The sequence below is a fragment of the Anastrepha obliqua genome, chromosome 6 (genome assembly GCF_027943255.1).
Source record: "Anastrepha obliqua isolate idAnaObli1 chromosome 6, idAnaObli1_1.0, whole genome shotgun sequence".
Lineage (NCBI taxonomy): Eukaryota > Metazoa > Arthropoda > Insecta > Diptera > Tephritidae > Anastrepha > Anastrepha obliqua.
Window position 1 is genome coordinate 61,935,557 of NC_072897.1, and position 16,033 is coordinate 61,951,589.

Genomic DNA, 16,033 nt, shown 5'->3' on the forward strand with positions numbered 1-16,033 from the left:
ATATATATAATATAATAATCAAATTTTGTAAAATCGACCAAGAATTCTCCTATTCTCTCCAGCAGAAGTGCTGCCAGACATCTTATAAACAAACAATTTTATAAGATAATAAATGAATAAAAATACAAACTTTTCCAGTTTATTTCAATATTATATATATATATATGCCTAGACGCATATAATATAGAAATAAACTGGACAATTTTGTATTTTTATTCATTTATTATCTTCTAAAATTGTTTATTTGTAAGATGTCTGGCAGCACTTCTGCTTGTTGAAATAACCAAAATAGGAGAATTCTTGGTCGATTTTACAAATTTTGAAATCAAATAACTTAAAAACTATAGCCCGCGCCAGGGGAGGTCTTCACTTTTAGAAAGTAGAATATCCCCCCTACCCCCTTTTTTTAAATTCATGGGGCATTATGTGGAAATTTTCCCAAATACACTGTAAAGTGCATTTTAAAATTCATAATCAGAACTGTATGTTTTTGTTTACAATTTTTGACACTTTATCATGGGTTAAGTGTCGTTCTTTAGCGATGCAACTGATTAGTGCTGTCCTCTATTGGCTATCACCAGCTGTCCCTTTGCTAATGCTATGGTTATAAAGATTTCTCACTTACACTGCGAAATACATCATACACACACATTTGGCAAGTTTGACATTTTACAACTTTCTATTTGCGTTAATAATATTTAATAGTAAATGCAGATAAATGTGCCCATAATATATTCTGAGGGGATTCTGCTGTTTCCGTGGCGCCGCAATCTTAAGGCGGATTCTTATAGAACTCGACAAAAGAGAACGAAATGAAAGAGTAAAATTTTTTGATATCTCGCTTAGTTTTCGAGATATTGAATAAAAAAAGGCCTTCAAAATGCCCTTTGGAACTTCACTATAATTTGCCACATTACACTATATATTTTTTAACACTTGACTAAAATTCACGAAATATACACTCACACGCGTGTTTTTACTTATTTTTATCCTTATATTCGAATTATTTTTATTAAAATAAAATGCAAATACATTTGTCCATACAGTTACTATCCAAATTTAAAAGCGAATAAGAAGATTGGAATGACAACAGTATGGTGTTGCCGGATGCCTGCAAATGAAACAAAAATATGAACAAAAATTAAGTATTTAAGTTTAGTGTTAATGATAGGGATGGGGGTTATTGTGCCCCCTTACTACATACACGCATATGATGTTTTAATTTTGGGTTCAATGGTTTTAACACGGAAAGAAGTTCTACGCAAAAATACTGTGGATTGCGTAGCCGGAGTTGGACTGATGAGGGTTATTTTTTTGAAGCGCGGCCGAAGGCCGCCCACGCGAAAAGGAGTTCTACGCAAAAATACTGTGGATTGCGTAGCCGGAGTTGGACTGATGAGGGTTATGTTTTTGAAGCGCGGCCGAAGCCGCCCACGCGAAAAGAAGTTCTACCCAAAAATACTGTGGATTGCGTAGCCGGCGTTGGACTGATGAGGGTTATTTTTTTGAAGCGCGGCCAAAGGCCGCCCACGTGATAAGGAGTTCTACGCAAAAATACTGTGTTAATTAATTTAATTTTAACTGCTTTATTATTTTTTGAGATACGCTTAATATCATTGTTTTTAAGTTTCGATGAGTTCTATGTTTTTATTTTCAAAATTATTTCTCAATTTTAAATTACACCAAAAAATACTGCAGTTTTACAATGAACCTTCTACTGAACATCTCTGCATACGAACTTCGTTTTTACTTCAGGTGTATGGCAACACCAACTTTTCGCTAAATTAGAGAACTTTAACATTAAATTACTTAAAAACTAAGCGAGATATCAAAAAATTTTACTTGTTCATTTCGTTTTCTTTTGTTAAGTTCTATAAATTCCGCCATTAAATTGCGGCGCCACGGAAACAGCAGTATTGCCTATTCTGAGCCTGTTTGTAAGTACTATATATCCTATTGGTGGAATTTTAAAATTTTTCAATTTCAATCATTGATAATACTTAAACTACTTGCAGAATCTTTTTTTGGCCACTTGAATATTAACTTTGGGACTGAAACACATCGTTTTAGCCAAAAAAAAATGCACTCCTCAAGGTCGATTTTAGCAGAAGTGGCTAAACTGCAGAATTACCGATAATTATTAAGGAAAGTTCAGCTTAATCGAAAAAATCTTAAAATTATTTAACGAAATATTTCTCGGTTAAAATATCACCATACAAACACTTACTAAATTACTGAAGCATTTGCCACATCTTCTGTTATCACTAAAATTCTAGACAAAGCTTAATCTCAAATAATCGATTCTGTGTGCATAGAAAGGAATGTTTAGGATTTGCATGGTAACTTCGAAAGTTTTCAACCTGATCTACGACAATTCAAATTTAGTGATGACAACACTTGTAACAAATATACTCAAAATATGCAACATCATATAGGCAACACTGGGAAAACCTTTGCAGGAATTTAGTTCGTAAAGATTGGTTGGGGTTTATTAATTTTTTCTGAAGTCTATATAAGAGGTATACATGGCTTTTATACACTATCTGCCTTGCTTACTCTGCACATTCATACCATTACACCAAAATCGAGCAGTAGACAGATAATATATGCATGCATGAGATAACCCCTTGTGCATATTATAAAGCCTAAAATAAAAGTTAAATAAACATATATGCTCATAAGTATTGGTGTATAAATGTGTGTATATATATAAACGTATATACTTAAAAATTTATATAAATGTATATACATATAAATTAATACAGATATATATACATATAAATCGATATATATTTATTTATACATATATCTATATAACATTGCTGGCAGTAGTTAAAAGAGCTCGCCGGGCACTAAAAAAACCTTGTCAGTAAACTAAAATAACTATATTATAAATCAGATAGAAATCTGAAGAACAGAAATAAATATAGCAAAATGCATGAAAAAGGAGTGTAACACTTACATACGTACTTGTATGACAACGGGATGCAAAACTAGTAGGTTGTAGAAAATCTCACGATTGTTGTTCTTGTATTTATTTCGCAGTCTTTATTCTTTGCGCTTACACCTTAATATATACATACATACCTAGGTGTAGATATGTGTAAGTATATATGAACTGTTTATATTACATCCACTATTTTTAACGTCTGGACTGCCTTACCATTCACAAATAGGAACGAGTTAAATAATAATAAAAAAAAAAGAGAACTTGCAATTTCTAGCATATATGCCCGAGAAAAAATTTTAGTTTTAGCAGCCTTAGATTAATATTTTCCCCATTTGTTATATTGTTGACTTTGCCCACTTGTACACACTTCCTGGTTTTAAAAGTTTAATACTATTATTTTATGACATTTCTGTCTTTTACATTAAAACTGAAATTTTTAGTCTTATTCGTAACCACGACACGACGCATACACAAAATAAATTTTTATTAAAAAACGATTCCCTTAGCCGATTGACCAACTGTCGAAAACGAAGCAAAACGACAGCGCATGGCGTCCAAGCGCAATACAATCGCTAATTTGCGAAAACAGTTGATTTACCGATTGTATTCAGAAAATGTAAAAAAAACAACGAATTAATAACAATAAATTTAAAATCTCTTAATCTATAAGTTTTCTTCTTGTCCGATGGAATTAAACGACTCCGCTATTTCCTCTGCAACAAAAACCGAAAAACTTACGACGTTGTAATGCCAAGCAGTGACGCACGTACCCAAGCCGTCCTCTTTTTGCGTGTTCATATGCTCGCTTATTTCACTCTTACACACATTAGGTTGTTTCCACGGTTGCCACTTTCACAAATTTTTAGTAGTGCATACTCACGATGTAGAGAATACTGAATGAGCCGCTTCCGAAAACCGCTACTTTATTCTTGGCGAATTTGACAGTTGAGCGATGACGGTACACAAAATAAGTAACTCTTTGTGCATGAATGTATGAACGTGCAGATGTATTTCTGCACGTCTGATTCGATACTTATGGCTTTCCACTCATTTTCCCTTATTCTTCCACTTCTTTTTCTCTGCTTAATTTCTGTAGTGACGTACGCCACATACTCGAACGTACAGTGCATACTCACATAAAATACTTTTAACGAAAGTTAAAATACATACTCATAAAGTGCGTTCACTTCTGCAGTTGTTACCACTAAATTCACAAAAATTATTCTACCCTGTTTGAAAGGTTTTTGCTAATAGGAATCGGTATATTTATAGGCATTTGGTGGAATATTTCATTGTTTCTGGTTTGTATAATAATTGCTATCGTTTTAAAAAAGGCAATTATAATACGTTCACATATAAGTCGATTATCTATTTTTTTCGTGCTTAACCCCAGTACGTAATTTAGAAGCGAGATTACCCATACGAAATTTCTGTCACGAAATCTGAGGTTATAAAATAATCCTAGGTTATTGCCGTAGTTTTTTGCAACCTGCGTTTTCTATATGATAAATAATTATTTTTACGGATTTAAAGAGAAACGTCTAAGTAAAAACTAAATAAAATGGATGCCGGCAAAGAAAACACGTTTGTAAGTAATGACTAATTTCTAATAATACATAATTCTAATAAAATGTTTGCTAGGTATTATTAACCATACATCCATTTAACAGAAATAAAGCCTATGTCTATAAATGCTTTGTTCTCTTATTACCTTCATAAAATGTAATACCGAATTTAGAATGCGTATTGCTACCAAAATTTTTTGAATCCTAGGTTATTGCCGTAGTTTTTTGCAACCTGCGTTTTCTGAATGATAAATAATTATTTTTACGGATTTAAAGAGAAACGTCTAAGTAAAAACTAAATAAAATGGATGCCGGCAAAGAAAACACGTTTGTAAGTAATGACTAATTTCTAATAATACATAATTCTAATAAAATGTTTGCTAGGTATTATTAACCATACATTCATTTAACAGAAATAAAGCCTATGTCCATAAACGCTTTGTTCTCTTATTACCTTCATAAAGAGTAATACCGAATTTAGAATGCGTATTGCTACCATAATTTTTTGAATCCTCAGTAATCAGTGTTTACGGACTTCCTCCAATTACGCAATTAAATTAGCTATTCCCTATTGCTTCTCCTTGCCTTTTCTTCATATCGTTAATAATAATTAAATAAACCAAGAACTCGAAAATATTCCACCAAATGCATCTATGTGTACAGGCTTTTTTCTGTAATATGATTACATTATTAATAAAAGCAACCCAAATTTTACTAGAGGTTTGTCGATAAACCTCTTATCTTTGCCTTTGTAAAATAGTTATCTATGTCACAGATAATACATAGTTGTACAGCAATAAGCATATTTATAATCTGAGACTATATTATAATCTATAATCTAATATAATTACATAACCTCCATTCAAATACACGACAAAAATTGTTATCTAAAATCTACGGAATTGTTGCCATACGGTCGACTGCAAGGAGAATTCACAAAAGGTACTCAGTAGAACAATACTAACAGTTGTATGTGTCATATCCAAGGCGGATTGAGTACTGAAGGTGGCGCCATTAGGAAACAGTTACTTTACTTTGTCGTTAGCTCTTTTGCAATGCAAAACAAACGAACAAAACAAACAAAAGTAGGTGATATTACATGTTTGTGAAAGTTCAATGAAACACTTGATAATATTGTGATTTGTGAGATTAAAACTGAGCAAACGAAGTGCCGCGTGTTAAATCGTTAAAGCACAGATTAATATAGAGACTAAAAATGTAGTTTGCTTGCGTTTATATGCGGATGACGCCGTGGCTAGAAAGTATGCCTGTGTGGGTATGATTATAATTGTTTCCATTGCTTTCTTCGCGGCGAATTCGGAAGGCGCAATCTTTTTCTCTACCATTCTTGTACCATATCCAGAGAACGTAAATTCATAGAGAAGGCGCAGTCCCGGCCCTTTCCCCATCTTGCAAGAATGATAGAAAGAAGATTGCGCCCATCAGAGAGTACGTGACGTCACGTTTTTCCAATTTGTGCGGTACTGCCAACTATTTGCTCTTCGCAATAAATTTAGTGCTCTTTTATACCGAAATTGCGAAAATTTTGAAGTTTCGTGTTTGTTTCTTTTTTTTTAATTTAAAGCTACCGGAACTTTAAGTTAAAAAAAACTGTATTATCGTACAAAAGAAGGTTAAAAAAGGTCACTCTGAGAAGATTTTAGTGCTAATGAAAATTAGTTGGTTCTTATAAAATTTGATATTTTGAAAGTGTGAATTTAATTTTTTGCTCCTTTCAAGGTTATGCAAGAATATTAAATGCCCCTCTCTCAACTCTTCTTAAGATTGAAAGCCTTTTTACACATTTTAAAAGGCGTTTGAGATTACTGAATTCGGATTAAAATCATAGAGGTGTAATCGTTTCTTCCGGCCATCAATCCTTAGTGGGAAATAGGGCATCAAGAGGTGTATTGATTGTAAAAATAAGCCACAAAACACCAGAAAATACTAAAGAAACCGTACTGAAATTTTTACAAAAGGAGTAGCTTATCTAGTTACATAACCTCAAATATAGCAAATAAGTCGTTTCCTTAGCCAAATAGTCTCGCTTAACAAAAAAAAAACTCAAAAATTAAATTGTACATAAGCATAACACATTTAGTAAAAAACACACACATACGAAAGACAATTTGTCACGCATAAAAAGTTCTTTAAGTGATTCAATAAAAATTTGCTCTTTTATTTTCTTTGAATGGGCATTTTAGTGCGTTTTTATATCCAAAGCTAGACAACACTGCAGTAGCGAGAGAGAGATTTCACTGCCGAAATCAGAAGAGCACCAACAACACCTGCAATAGCGGACAATGCCACCAGATGTTAAAAAAAGTAAAGCTAAATAAAACTAAATGAATTATTGAACTAATTTTTTTAAAATGTATATTTTACAAAATTATAAACATTACATTTTAATTAGAACAGGCTAGAAAAATGTCATGAAGGAAGAAGTAAAACTCCGGGACTAAATAACAAACCAAAATGCTAAATTCAGTTACGAAAATGGTAATCTGGCCATACTGGAGCTAAAATCACGTAACTCGTTGTCAAATTCGCTGAGAGCAAAGTAGCGAGACCACAATAGGCGCCATCTCATTATTCTTTCCATCATCATCATTTTGGGCTCTAACAAAACACGGGTAAGAAATTCACTCAGAAATTACTTCACCACAAGTTAACAGTAGGAAATTAATTAATATGGCTGCCGGAGATAAATGAGAGGGAGAGAGTGAGTAACCTTCATATATGTACATTAACCTTCGACTACTGCGTTTCATAGTAAGAACTACATACGCAAAGTAATATACAAATTAACTACTTATCTACTATAAGAGAACATAAAATAATTGTTTCGAAATTTTCTCGTAGTCTTGAAATGTCTGACACAGGGCTTTTTTATAAGCTACTTATGTAATTTTCTGCAACTTACTGTATGCTCATGCGCGCACTTGACTACCAACAGCTGCGGCTGTCGAGCATTTAGAAAGACGTATTTACATACATACTATATTAACCCATACACCGCGACCATTCGACATGACAAAAATTCAAGATTTACCAAATATTGGCAAATAATTCAACGCGAAATATTCCAATATTGACTATTTTCGAATGGTCGAAAAAATTGGCATGTGGGCGGCTCGTTTTATGAATGAAAATGCTTTGTTCGTAGAAATATGAGCTCGAACTTTTCAATGAATTTGTTTTTGTTGTGCTTTTTAGCGTTAAGCGCCACCGCGTGTAAATAATCATGGCCGCTACAACTGCGTCTATGAATGCATTTTGTTCTTGTAGTTGCTAGGCGTAAAATTTTGGTTTTGGAAACATATGCATGTAGAGGCATAAAGTGAGTGCGTGCGGTTATATGTACATACATATGTACGTATGTATATACGAATGTGCATTGTTTTGCTTAGAATAGAAGCATCTTCGTACCTACATTGTCCCAAAATATGTATTCATATATGCATACATACATACATATGTATATGTAAAAGCATCCGGTTTAGATGAGATTTTTGCATACATATGTATGTATATTAGAAATATGTTTCCATGTGTAGATATGCATATAAGCTGTGTTGTGAATATGAATGTAGATGTTATTATTAGTTGAAATAAAATCCACGGTTTGCGTTATGGTGTAAAATATTTTAATATGATTCGGCTTGTGAATATACTGTTCTTACAATTGCGAATGATGTTGTCTCGTCGCCGGTTGAGAAGAGAAGAAGGTATTTAGAGAGAGCGTGCTAACGACTATTGTCAAATGACGAACTGTCATTAATTAATTGAGCAGGGATTCTGCCACATTCTCTCCCACCAGTGATTGCATATGATCACGTTAAGAAAGTCACAAAACGATGGGGTTTTTTTGATACTCGACCTGAGCGTGTTACAACTTCCGTGGGTGCACTGTTAGAGTTATTGTGTTCTTTGGAATTACAATTAACATTTGATGTCTTAATACTATTTTGTACAATTTTCTGTTTATTATCTTCTTTTTTGACATTAATTGCATCATCGTCTATTATTGCGGCTTTCAGTCGGTCAAGAGATACTGTCGATACTTTGCCATTTACCAGAACGTCGAAATGTTTTTCTTTATGTTTCACTACTTTAAATGGGCCATCATATGGCTGCTTAAATGGTGGTCGCACAGAATCATCGCGAATGAATACATGCGAACAATTTAAAAGTTCTGTTTGCACGTGAAAATTGTTATTTGAATGATTAGACGTGACAATGGGGTTTAATTGATTCATAGTGTTTTTAAGATTGTTGACAAAATCTGATGTGTAAACTAGGGGTTTGTCATCAAAGAAATCGCCTGGCAATTTTAGCGTCGTAGCGTAAATTAACTCTGCCGGTGAAGTTTCAAGGTCAGCTTTGAACGTTGATCGAAGACTAAGAAGTATCAGAGGTAATGAATCATACCAACGCTTGTCTTTGTGACACATGATCGCAGTTTTAAGGGTGCGATGGAAACGTTCAATCATGCCATTAGCTTGTGGATGATAAGCGGTAGTGCGTAAATGCTTGCATCCAAGAAGTCGATTTAACTCCTTGAACAAATTAGATTCGAACTGTCTACCTTGATCAGTGGTAATAAAATTGGGTGTCCCAAAATATTGGACCCAACCATGAATAAGAGCTTCGGCTACAGTTTCAGCCGTCATATTTTCGATGGGAATGGCTACGGGCCAGCGAGAAAAACGACCAATACACGTCAAACAATAACGAAAATTGTTGTTGGTAGGGAGTGGTCCTATCAAATCGATGTTGATGTGTCTAAAACGACCATCGGGAACATTGAAATTAACCAGTGCAGCTTTGTTGTGTTTATGAATTTTACTCTTTTGATAAGGTATACACTGCGCTGTCCACTTGGCGACATCAGATTTGACATTTGGCCATATGTAATGTTCAGTTAAAAGTTTGATGGTAGCTATTTTACCGGGATGTGAGAACCCGGGCACAAGGTTGAAAACTTGTCTACGGAGGTTCTCGACAACAAAACGTCTAATAAGTTTTATTGAAGTGACACAATATAAGTGTAGTTGTGAATTGGGTAGAGAGATTTTGCTCAGAGCGAGAGAATGTTTGGATTTTCCATCAAGAATTAGTTGCAGTTCTCTGCAATAAGGTCGAAAGAAAATTTGTCACAACTGACTTCCTCAATTCTAGATAAGACATCTGCTACTATGTTGTCTTCGCCTGAAATGTGGCGTATGTCCGTGGTCATTTGACCAATAAAGTCCAATTGTTGTAATGGGCGTGGCGAAACTTGTTCGGGTTTTTGAGAAAATGCGAAAATGAGTGGTTTGTGATCAGTGTACACAATGCATTCGCGTCCTTCGATCATAAATCGATGATGTTTAATTGCTTGAAAAATTGCAAGAAGTTCACGATCGTATGTACTGTAACGTTTCTGAGTGTCTGTCATTCGTTTATAATAAAAACTAAGGAGTTGCAATTGATCGTTTGAAACTTGATGAAGAGCTGCTCCAATGGAAAAAATTACTGGCATCGACTAGAAGTACTAATTTCGCGTTTGGAATAGGGTGCGCTAAAAATGCGACATTAGCGATATCAGATTTAGACTGTTCGAAAGCGTCAGAGGTTTCATCGGTCCAAATAATTGGGAAAGTGTCTTTTTTTTTGTTGCCTTTTATAAGAGATTGAAGTTTGCCTTGAATAAATGCGGCATTTGGCACAAATCGACGATAGAAATTCAAAAGTGCGATGAAACGTCGGAGTTCGAAGGCTTTTTCATTTTTATAACTTCAACTTTGTCAGACAGTGGTATGCTTTCGCTTTTTTTGATTAAATGTCCCAAAAAATTTATATCGCTTTTACCGAAGGTGCATTTTGCGAGATTGATTTTAATATTAAATTCGCGTAAACGTTCAAAAACTAAGCGTGTACGATTTTTGTGCTCCTCGCTGTCTCTAGAGGTGATGCAAATATCGTCGATGTAGACTACTACGAAAGGCAAATCATGGAATAAATTATTCATGAAACGTTGAAAAGTTTGAGGTGCGTTTCTCAAACCAAATGTCATTACATTGAATTCGAAGAGACCAAAAGGGGTAATAATTGCTGTTTTTTCTTTGTCTTCTTCGGCAATTGGAATTTGATTGTAAGCACTTACGGGATCAATCTTTGAGAAAATTTCCTTATTAGCACAAATGTGTGTCAAGTCTTGAATGTGAGGTAAAGGGTATCGATCAGGCGTGGTGATAGCATTGAGCATGCGATAATCGCCACAAAGGCGCCACTGTCCTGTCTTTTTTTGAACCATATGCAGGGGCTTGCCCAAGGACTTTTGCTTGGTTGACAAATACCAGCTTTGATCATCAGTTCGAATTCCTTTTTTGCTATTGCTAGCTTTTCTGGATTAGGACGCCGAGCACGGGAGAAGACTGGTTGTCCACTTGTAATAATCTGATGTTTGACTGAACTTTGTTTCAGATTATTACCTTTATTGAAAGTAGGGGGAAGCGTAAGATCTTTGAATTGTTGCAATAAATCGCTAAAAATCGAGTTGTCGTCAATAGTGTTGACTCTTTCATATTGAATTAATTGAGAATTGCATTTGGTGCGTAACTTAGTTTTCGCATCGATTAATTGCTTGTTCTTGATGTCAACTAAGAGGCCAAATTCATTGAGAAAATCTGCACCTAATATTGGCTTTGCTACATCGGCGATGAGATATGACCATGTGAAGTTACGTCGAAGTCCAAGGTCGACTGAAGAAGTGAAATAACCGAAAGTAGCTATGGGTGTGCCATTTGCGGCGAAAAGTTTATAGCTATCGGGAAATTTTAATTTTTTGAAAAAATTTCGAGGTAAAACGGAGAAATCTGCTCCGGTGTCAACTAAGTATTTGCGGCAATTTGAACGATCTGTGACAAATAAGCGGCGAGAATAATTCAGACCCACTTCGTCTACCGCAAATGATGAAGTGGAATTTAGTTTTTTGAATGTTCATCACATTTATCGTCGGACTTTTTGAATGCGCATGGCTGTTCACACTTGCGTGCCATGGCCTAAAAACGATAATGAAATCGACAATACGGTCTTTTATTACGAGATTTGGAACGTGAACGACTCGAATTGTGTGACTTCTGGGATTTATTTGGACTATTGTTTCTGCTCGCTCTAAATTCGCGAAAAGATTTGGCTAATTCATCGACACGAGCGTTCAATTGAAGGAGTGTGTTATCCGATTTAATCTCCGAAATTAGTTTTGGGGCAGTCAATTCGACAACTTTATCTGCTAAGGTAGCACAGGTGTTGAGATCGTCGTTTGAAATTGCCACGACGGCACCCGTTCAATCCAAAGGGACTTGATTACTTCATCGGTGAGAGCATTTTTGGCTAAATCACGCATTTTGAGTAACAAATGTGACGGTTTGTCATCACCAAGTTCGATTTCAGTGAGTAAAACTCTCAGTTTCCTTTGATCAGATTGAGTGTATTCACTAATTAGACGGTTTTTAAGTGATTTATATTTGTTTTCCGCGGGTGGACTATAAATCAAGTCAGAAACCATTGATAAATACTCAGGTTCAAGAACAGATATTATATTACAATACATGATTATACTTCGAATTGTCGTGAGTAATGCTACCGTTAATGAATTGTGCTTCCATTTGAATAAAAAATAAATACGGTTCTTTCATAAAGAATGTCGGTGCTGTTATTGTAATTCGACTGATTTCTGGTAAAGGCACAGAATTAACAGTACTCACGTTTGATGTGTTGCTTGACTTTGAAGTCCCGCTCGAGTCGATATCTTTAGGCATGTTGTATGCACGAAGTAGATTTTCCAAGACTTTGTCACGATTCGACTTCCAGACGAAAGGTCCCTCAAACAATTTCTGCTAACGATCGCTCATGCAAGTCCAATTGAAAAAAATACGACGAAAAAACCCTCGCAATATCGGCGCGTTGAAACCACGTGGCAGCAATGAGGTCTTCTTTTTCTTAATTGCGTTTATGGATAGCGTGTTAAATTACGTCCAAAAAAATTTCGAGTAAATTACGAGTATATTCCGTTGATTATTTAAAAAATTTATTTTCAAACGTCGGGGTCACCAATATGGATTTATTAGTTGAAATAAAATCCACGGTTTACGTTATGGTGTAAAATATTTTAATATGATTCGGCTTTTGAATATACTGTTCTTTCAATTGCGAATGATGTTGTCTCGTCGCCGGTTGAGAAGAGAAGAAGGTATTTAGAGAGTGCGTGCTAACGACTTTTGTTAAATGACGAACTGTCATAAAATAATTGAGCAGCGGTGCTGCCACACTATGTATTCAACAATTTGTAGTATATTAACATACATACATACATAATAATTTAAAAAGTACAACGTATTGTTGAATATAAACCCTTGATGAATGGCTAACAAAGTTAATTTTTATGTGGATATTTTGAAATAATTTTGATAATACACTTAATATCAATACATATATATTTATATAATTGGCGCGTACACCCTTTTTGGGTGTTGGGCCGAGCTCCTCCTCCTATTTGAGGTGTGCGTCTTGATGTTGTTCCACAAATGGAGGGGCCTACACTTTCAAGACGACTCCGAACGGCAGTTATTTTTTATTAGGAGCTTTTCTATGGCAGATATACATTCGGAGGCTTGCCATTGCCTGCCGAGGGGCGACCGCTATTAGAAAAAACGTTTTCTTAATTTCTTGACTTTTCACCGAGATTCGAACCGACGTTCTCTCTCTGAATTCCGAATGGTAATCACGCACCAACCCATTCGGCTACGGCGGCTGTCAATACAATTTAGTTAATTAGATACTTAAAATTTCACATTCATGCATGCATACATATATGCACTTAGAATTAATTTATTTATCTCACAAGAAAAAATCCATTTGCGCATGCAAAATGCAAAATAAGCATGAAAGAAAAATGTACAAGTCTGCTGTTATTTTCTTTTGCCTAACACCAAATCATGGCATTTTACATTTCAATGCAAACGCTATATTTAATTCTGTTGACTACGCTCCGCTATGTTAACTCTCTTCTGTTAACTCTTCCAAGGCCGTGGTGAAATAATAAAAATTTCTTACCCGCGTTTTGTTAGCATTTGGCATTTAACTTGCTCATTCGTTCCTGAGCCTTCTCTATCAATTTACGTTCTCTGCCATATCTATGGTATGTATCAAGACGAATTGAGTAGCTTAGGTGGCGGCTCTAGAAAATAGTTACTCTATTTTCCGCGATTTTGACAAGTCCGGCGTCAGCTCCCTCCCCGACAAAAAACAAACGAACTGAACAAACAAAAGGAGCAGAAAATGTACATCTTTGTGAAAATTCAGTGAATGGCTTGGTAATATTGTTATTTGTGAGATTAGAACTAAACAAACTAATGCAAACGATGTGCCGCGTGTTAAATTGTTAAAGTACAAATGAATATAAAGCTTCCAAATGCAGTTTTTTACGTTTTCATGTGGAAAACCCTGAGTCTAGAACGTATGTGTGTGTGCGTATAATATCTTGTGTTTGGCTTGCTTTATGCTGTTAACTTTTGGTGAAAAATGTTTATGTAATGATTAGTCTTCGTGGGACAAGTACTCCTCAAAATTCCATGCGTTCCGGTCATTAAGACTTCTCCATACATTATCGTTCTCTGTAATACATGCCCAAGAATGGTAGAGAAGAAGATTGCGCCTTCCGAATTAGCCTTGTCGCAAGAGTCCACCTATAAACAAACAAAAGGAAGGGGAACTACTTGTTTGTGAAGAAGAAGAGTAGGCGAAAGCAATGGAAACAACCAAACATAAGAAATTGTACGCCCACACACATACTTTCCAGCCACGGCGTCTTCCGCATAAAAACGCAAAAAACTGTTTTTGAAGGCTTTATATTCAATTCTACTTTAAACATTTAACACATCTTATAAATCACAACATTACCAAGCCATACACTGAATTTTCCCAAATATGTAATATCTCCTACTTTTGTTTGTTTTGTTCGTATGCATTGTATTGCGAAGGAAGCTGACGTCAGACTAGTCAAAATTACAAAAAATGAAGTAACCTTTTTCTTAATGGTGCCATCTTAGATACTCAATTCGCCTTGATTTAGAGGTATAAAGTGAGTGCCCTGTGAGTGCGGTTACATGCACATGCATATGTGTATACTAATAAGCATTATTTTGCTGGGAATAGCGTCACCTTAGATACTCAATTCGCCTTGGGCTGCGCCGATGAATGTATTTTGTTTTTGTAGTCGCTTGTCATAAAATTTTAGCTTTGGACGACATACGAATTTAGAGGCAAGAATGATAACGAAACAGATTACGCCTTCCGAATTCGCCGTATCCTAAGAACCTGAATAAACAAGCAAAAGAAAGACGGATTACTGGTTTGTGAAGAAGAAGAGTAGGAGAAAGCGATGGATAAGACCAAAAACAAGAAATTATACGCAAGCACACATACCTTCCTGCTAAGGCGTCTTCCGCATAAAAGCCCAGAACCCGCATTTAGAGGCATTATATTAATTTGTACTCTCACAACTTAACACAACGAATATATGAAACTCCTCAGCATGCTCTGTTAGAATGTTCTAGTTTTAATGGGGAGCGAAGCAGGTGGCGCCCAAATATTGGCAAGAGCATGACAGCTGCCAGCTTAGTACAATATATGTCTGCTAGAACCTCAAGGATGATAGAGTACGTGAATACGCCACGCCTTCCGAATTCGCTGTGTCATAAGAGCCCATGAATAAACAAACGAAAAGAAGGGAAATTACTTGTGAGTGAGTAGGTGAATCAATGGAAACAACCAAACGCAATATATTATACGCACACACTCATCCTTCTTTGCCATGGCGTCTTCCGCATAAAAACAAAAACAAATTGCATTTAGAGGCTTTATATTAATTTGCGCTTCACAATTTAACACATGGCACTTCGTTTTCATTAGTTTGTTTAGTTAAAATCCCAAAAATCACAATAGTATCAAACCATTCACAAAAATCTATATTTTCTACCCCTTTTGTTTGTTTTGTTGTGTATTGGAAAGGGAACTGACGTCAGACTTGTCAAAATCGCGTAAAATAAAGTAACTGTTTTAGCACAAGGCGTATTGAGTACCTTAGGTGGCCCCTGTAAAAACCAGTTCCTTTATTGTTCGCGATTTTGACGAGTCTGACGTCAGCTCTCTTCCCAATAGAAAACAAGCGAACAGAATAAACAGAAATTAAATGTTTGGGAAAATTCAATAAATAGCTCGGTAATATTGTGATTTGTGTGACTAAACAAACTAATGAAAACGAAGTGCCGTGTGTTAAATTCTGAATTTCTTGTATTTGGTTGCTTCTATATCTTTCGCCTACTCTTCCTTTTCACATACAAGCAACGAGTTCGGAAGGCGCAATCTATACCTCTATCATTCTTGGTTTTGCCAAGGCACCGCCTCAGTTAATTCAATTCATCTTGCGAATAAATGAGAAAGTGGTTCACTAAAACAAGCAATTGTGTTGCCA

The 16,033-nt window shown here is 35.4% G+C and overlaps 3 protein-coding genes across 8 annotated transcripts in view; all 3 read right to left on the reverse strand.

Annotated features, from left to right (window-relative positions):
• Positions 1–3,728, reverse strand: part of LOC129249775 (protein Gawky) — a 174,459-nt gene extending 170,731 nt beyond the window's left edge. For 2 of the 6 annotated variants that reach the window (XM_054889407.1, XM_054889401.1), the window contains exon 1: positions 2,971–3,727. The gene's annotated coding sequence lies outside the window, so the exon portion shown is untranslated. Of the gene's footprint in view, positions 1–2,962 lie in introns of all 6 variants that reach the window. The other 4 variants (XM_054889405.1, XM_054889404.1, XM_054889406.1 and 1 more) reach the window with 4 other exon arrangements.
• Positions 3,729–8,348: 4,620 nt separating this feature from the next.
• On the reverse strand, positions 8,349–9,188 carry LOC129250609 (uncharacterized). Its single transcript, XM_054890216.1, has one exon. It carries the CDS (start codon positions 9,186–9,188, stop codon positions 8,349–8,351), a length of 840 nt encoding a protein of 279 aa, XP_054746191.1.
• Positions 9,189–10,707: 1,519 nt separating this feature from the next.
• Positions 10,708–15,029, reverse strand: LOC129250610 (uncharacterized). Its single transcript, XM_054890217.1, has 2 exons — positions 14,986–15,029; positions 10,708–11,323 (listed from the first exon to the last, which is right to left on the reverse strand). Exons 1-2 carry the CDS (start codon positions 15,027–15,029, stop codon positions 10,708–10,710), a joined length of 660 nt encoding a protein of 219 aa, XP_054746192.1.
• Between the last annotated feature and the right edge of the window lie 1,004 nt (positions 15,030–16,033).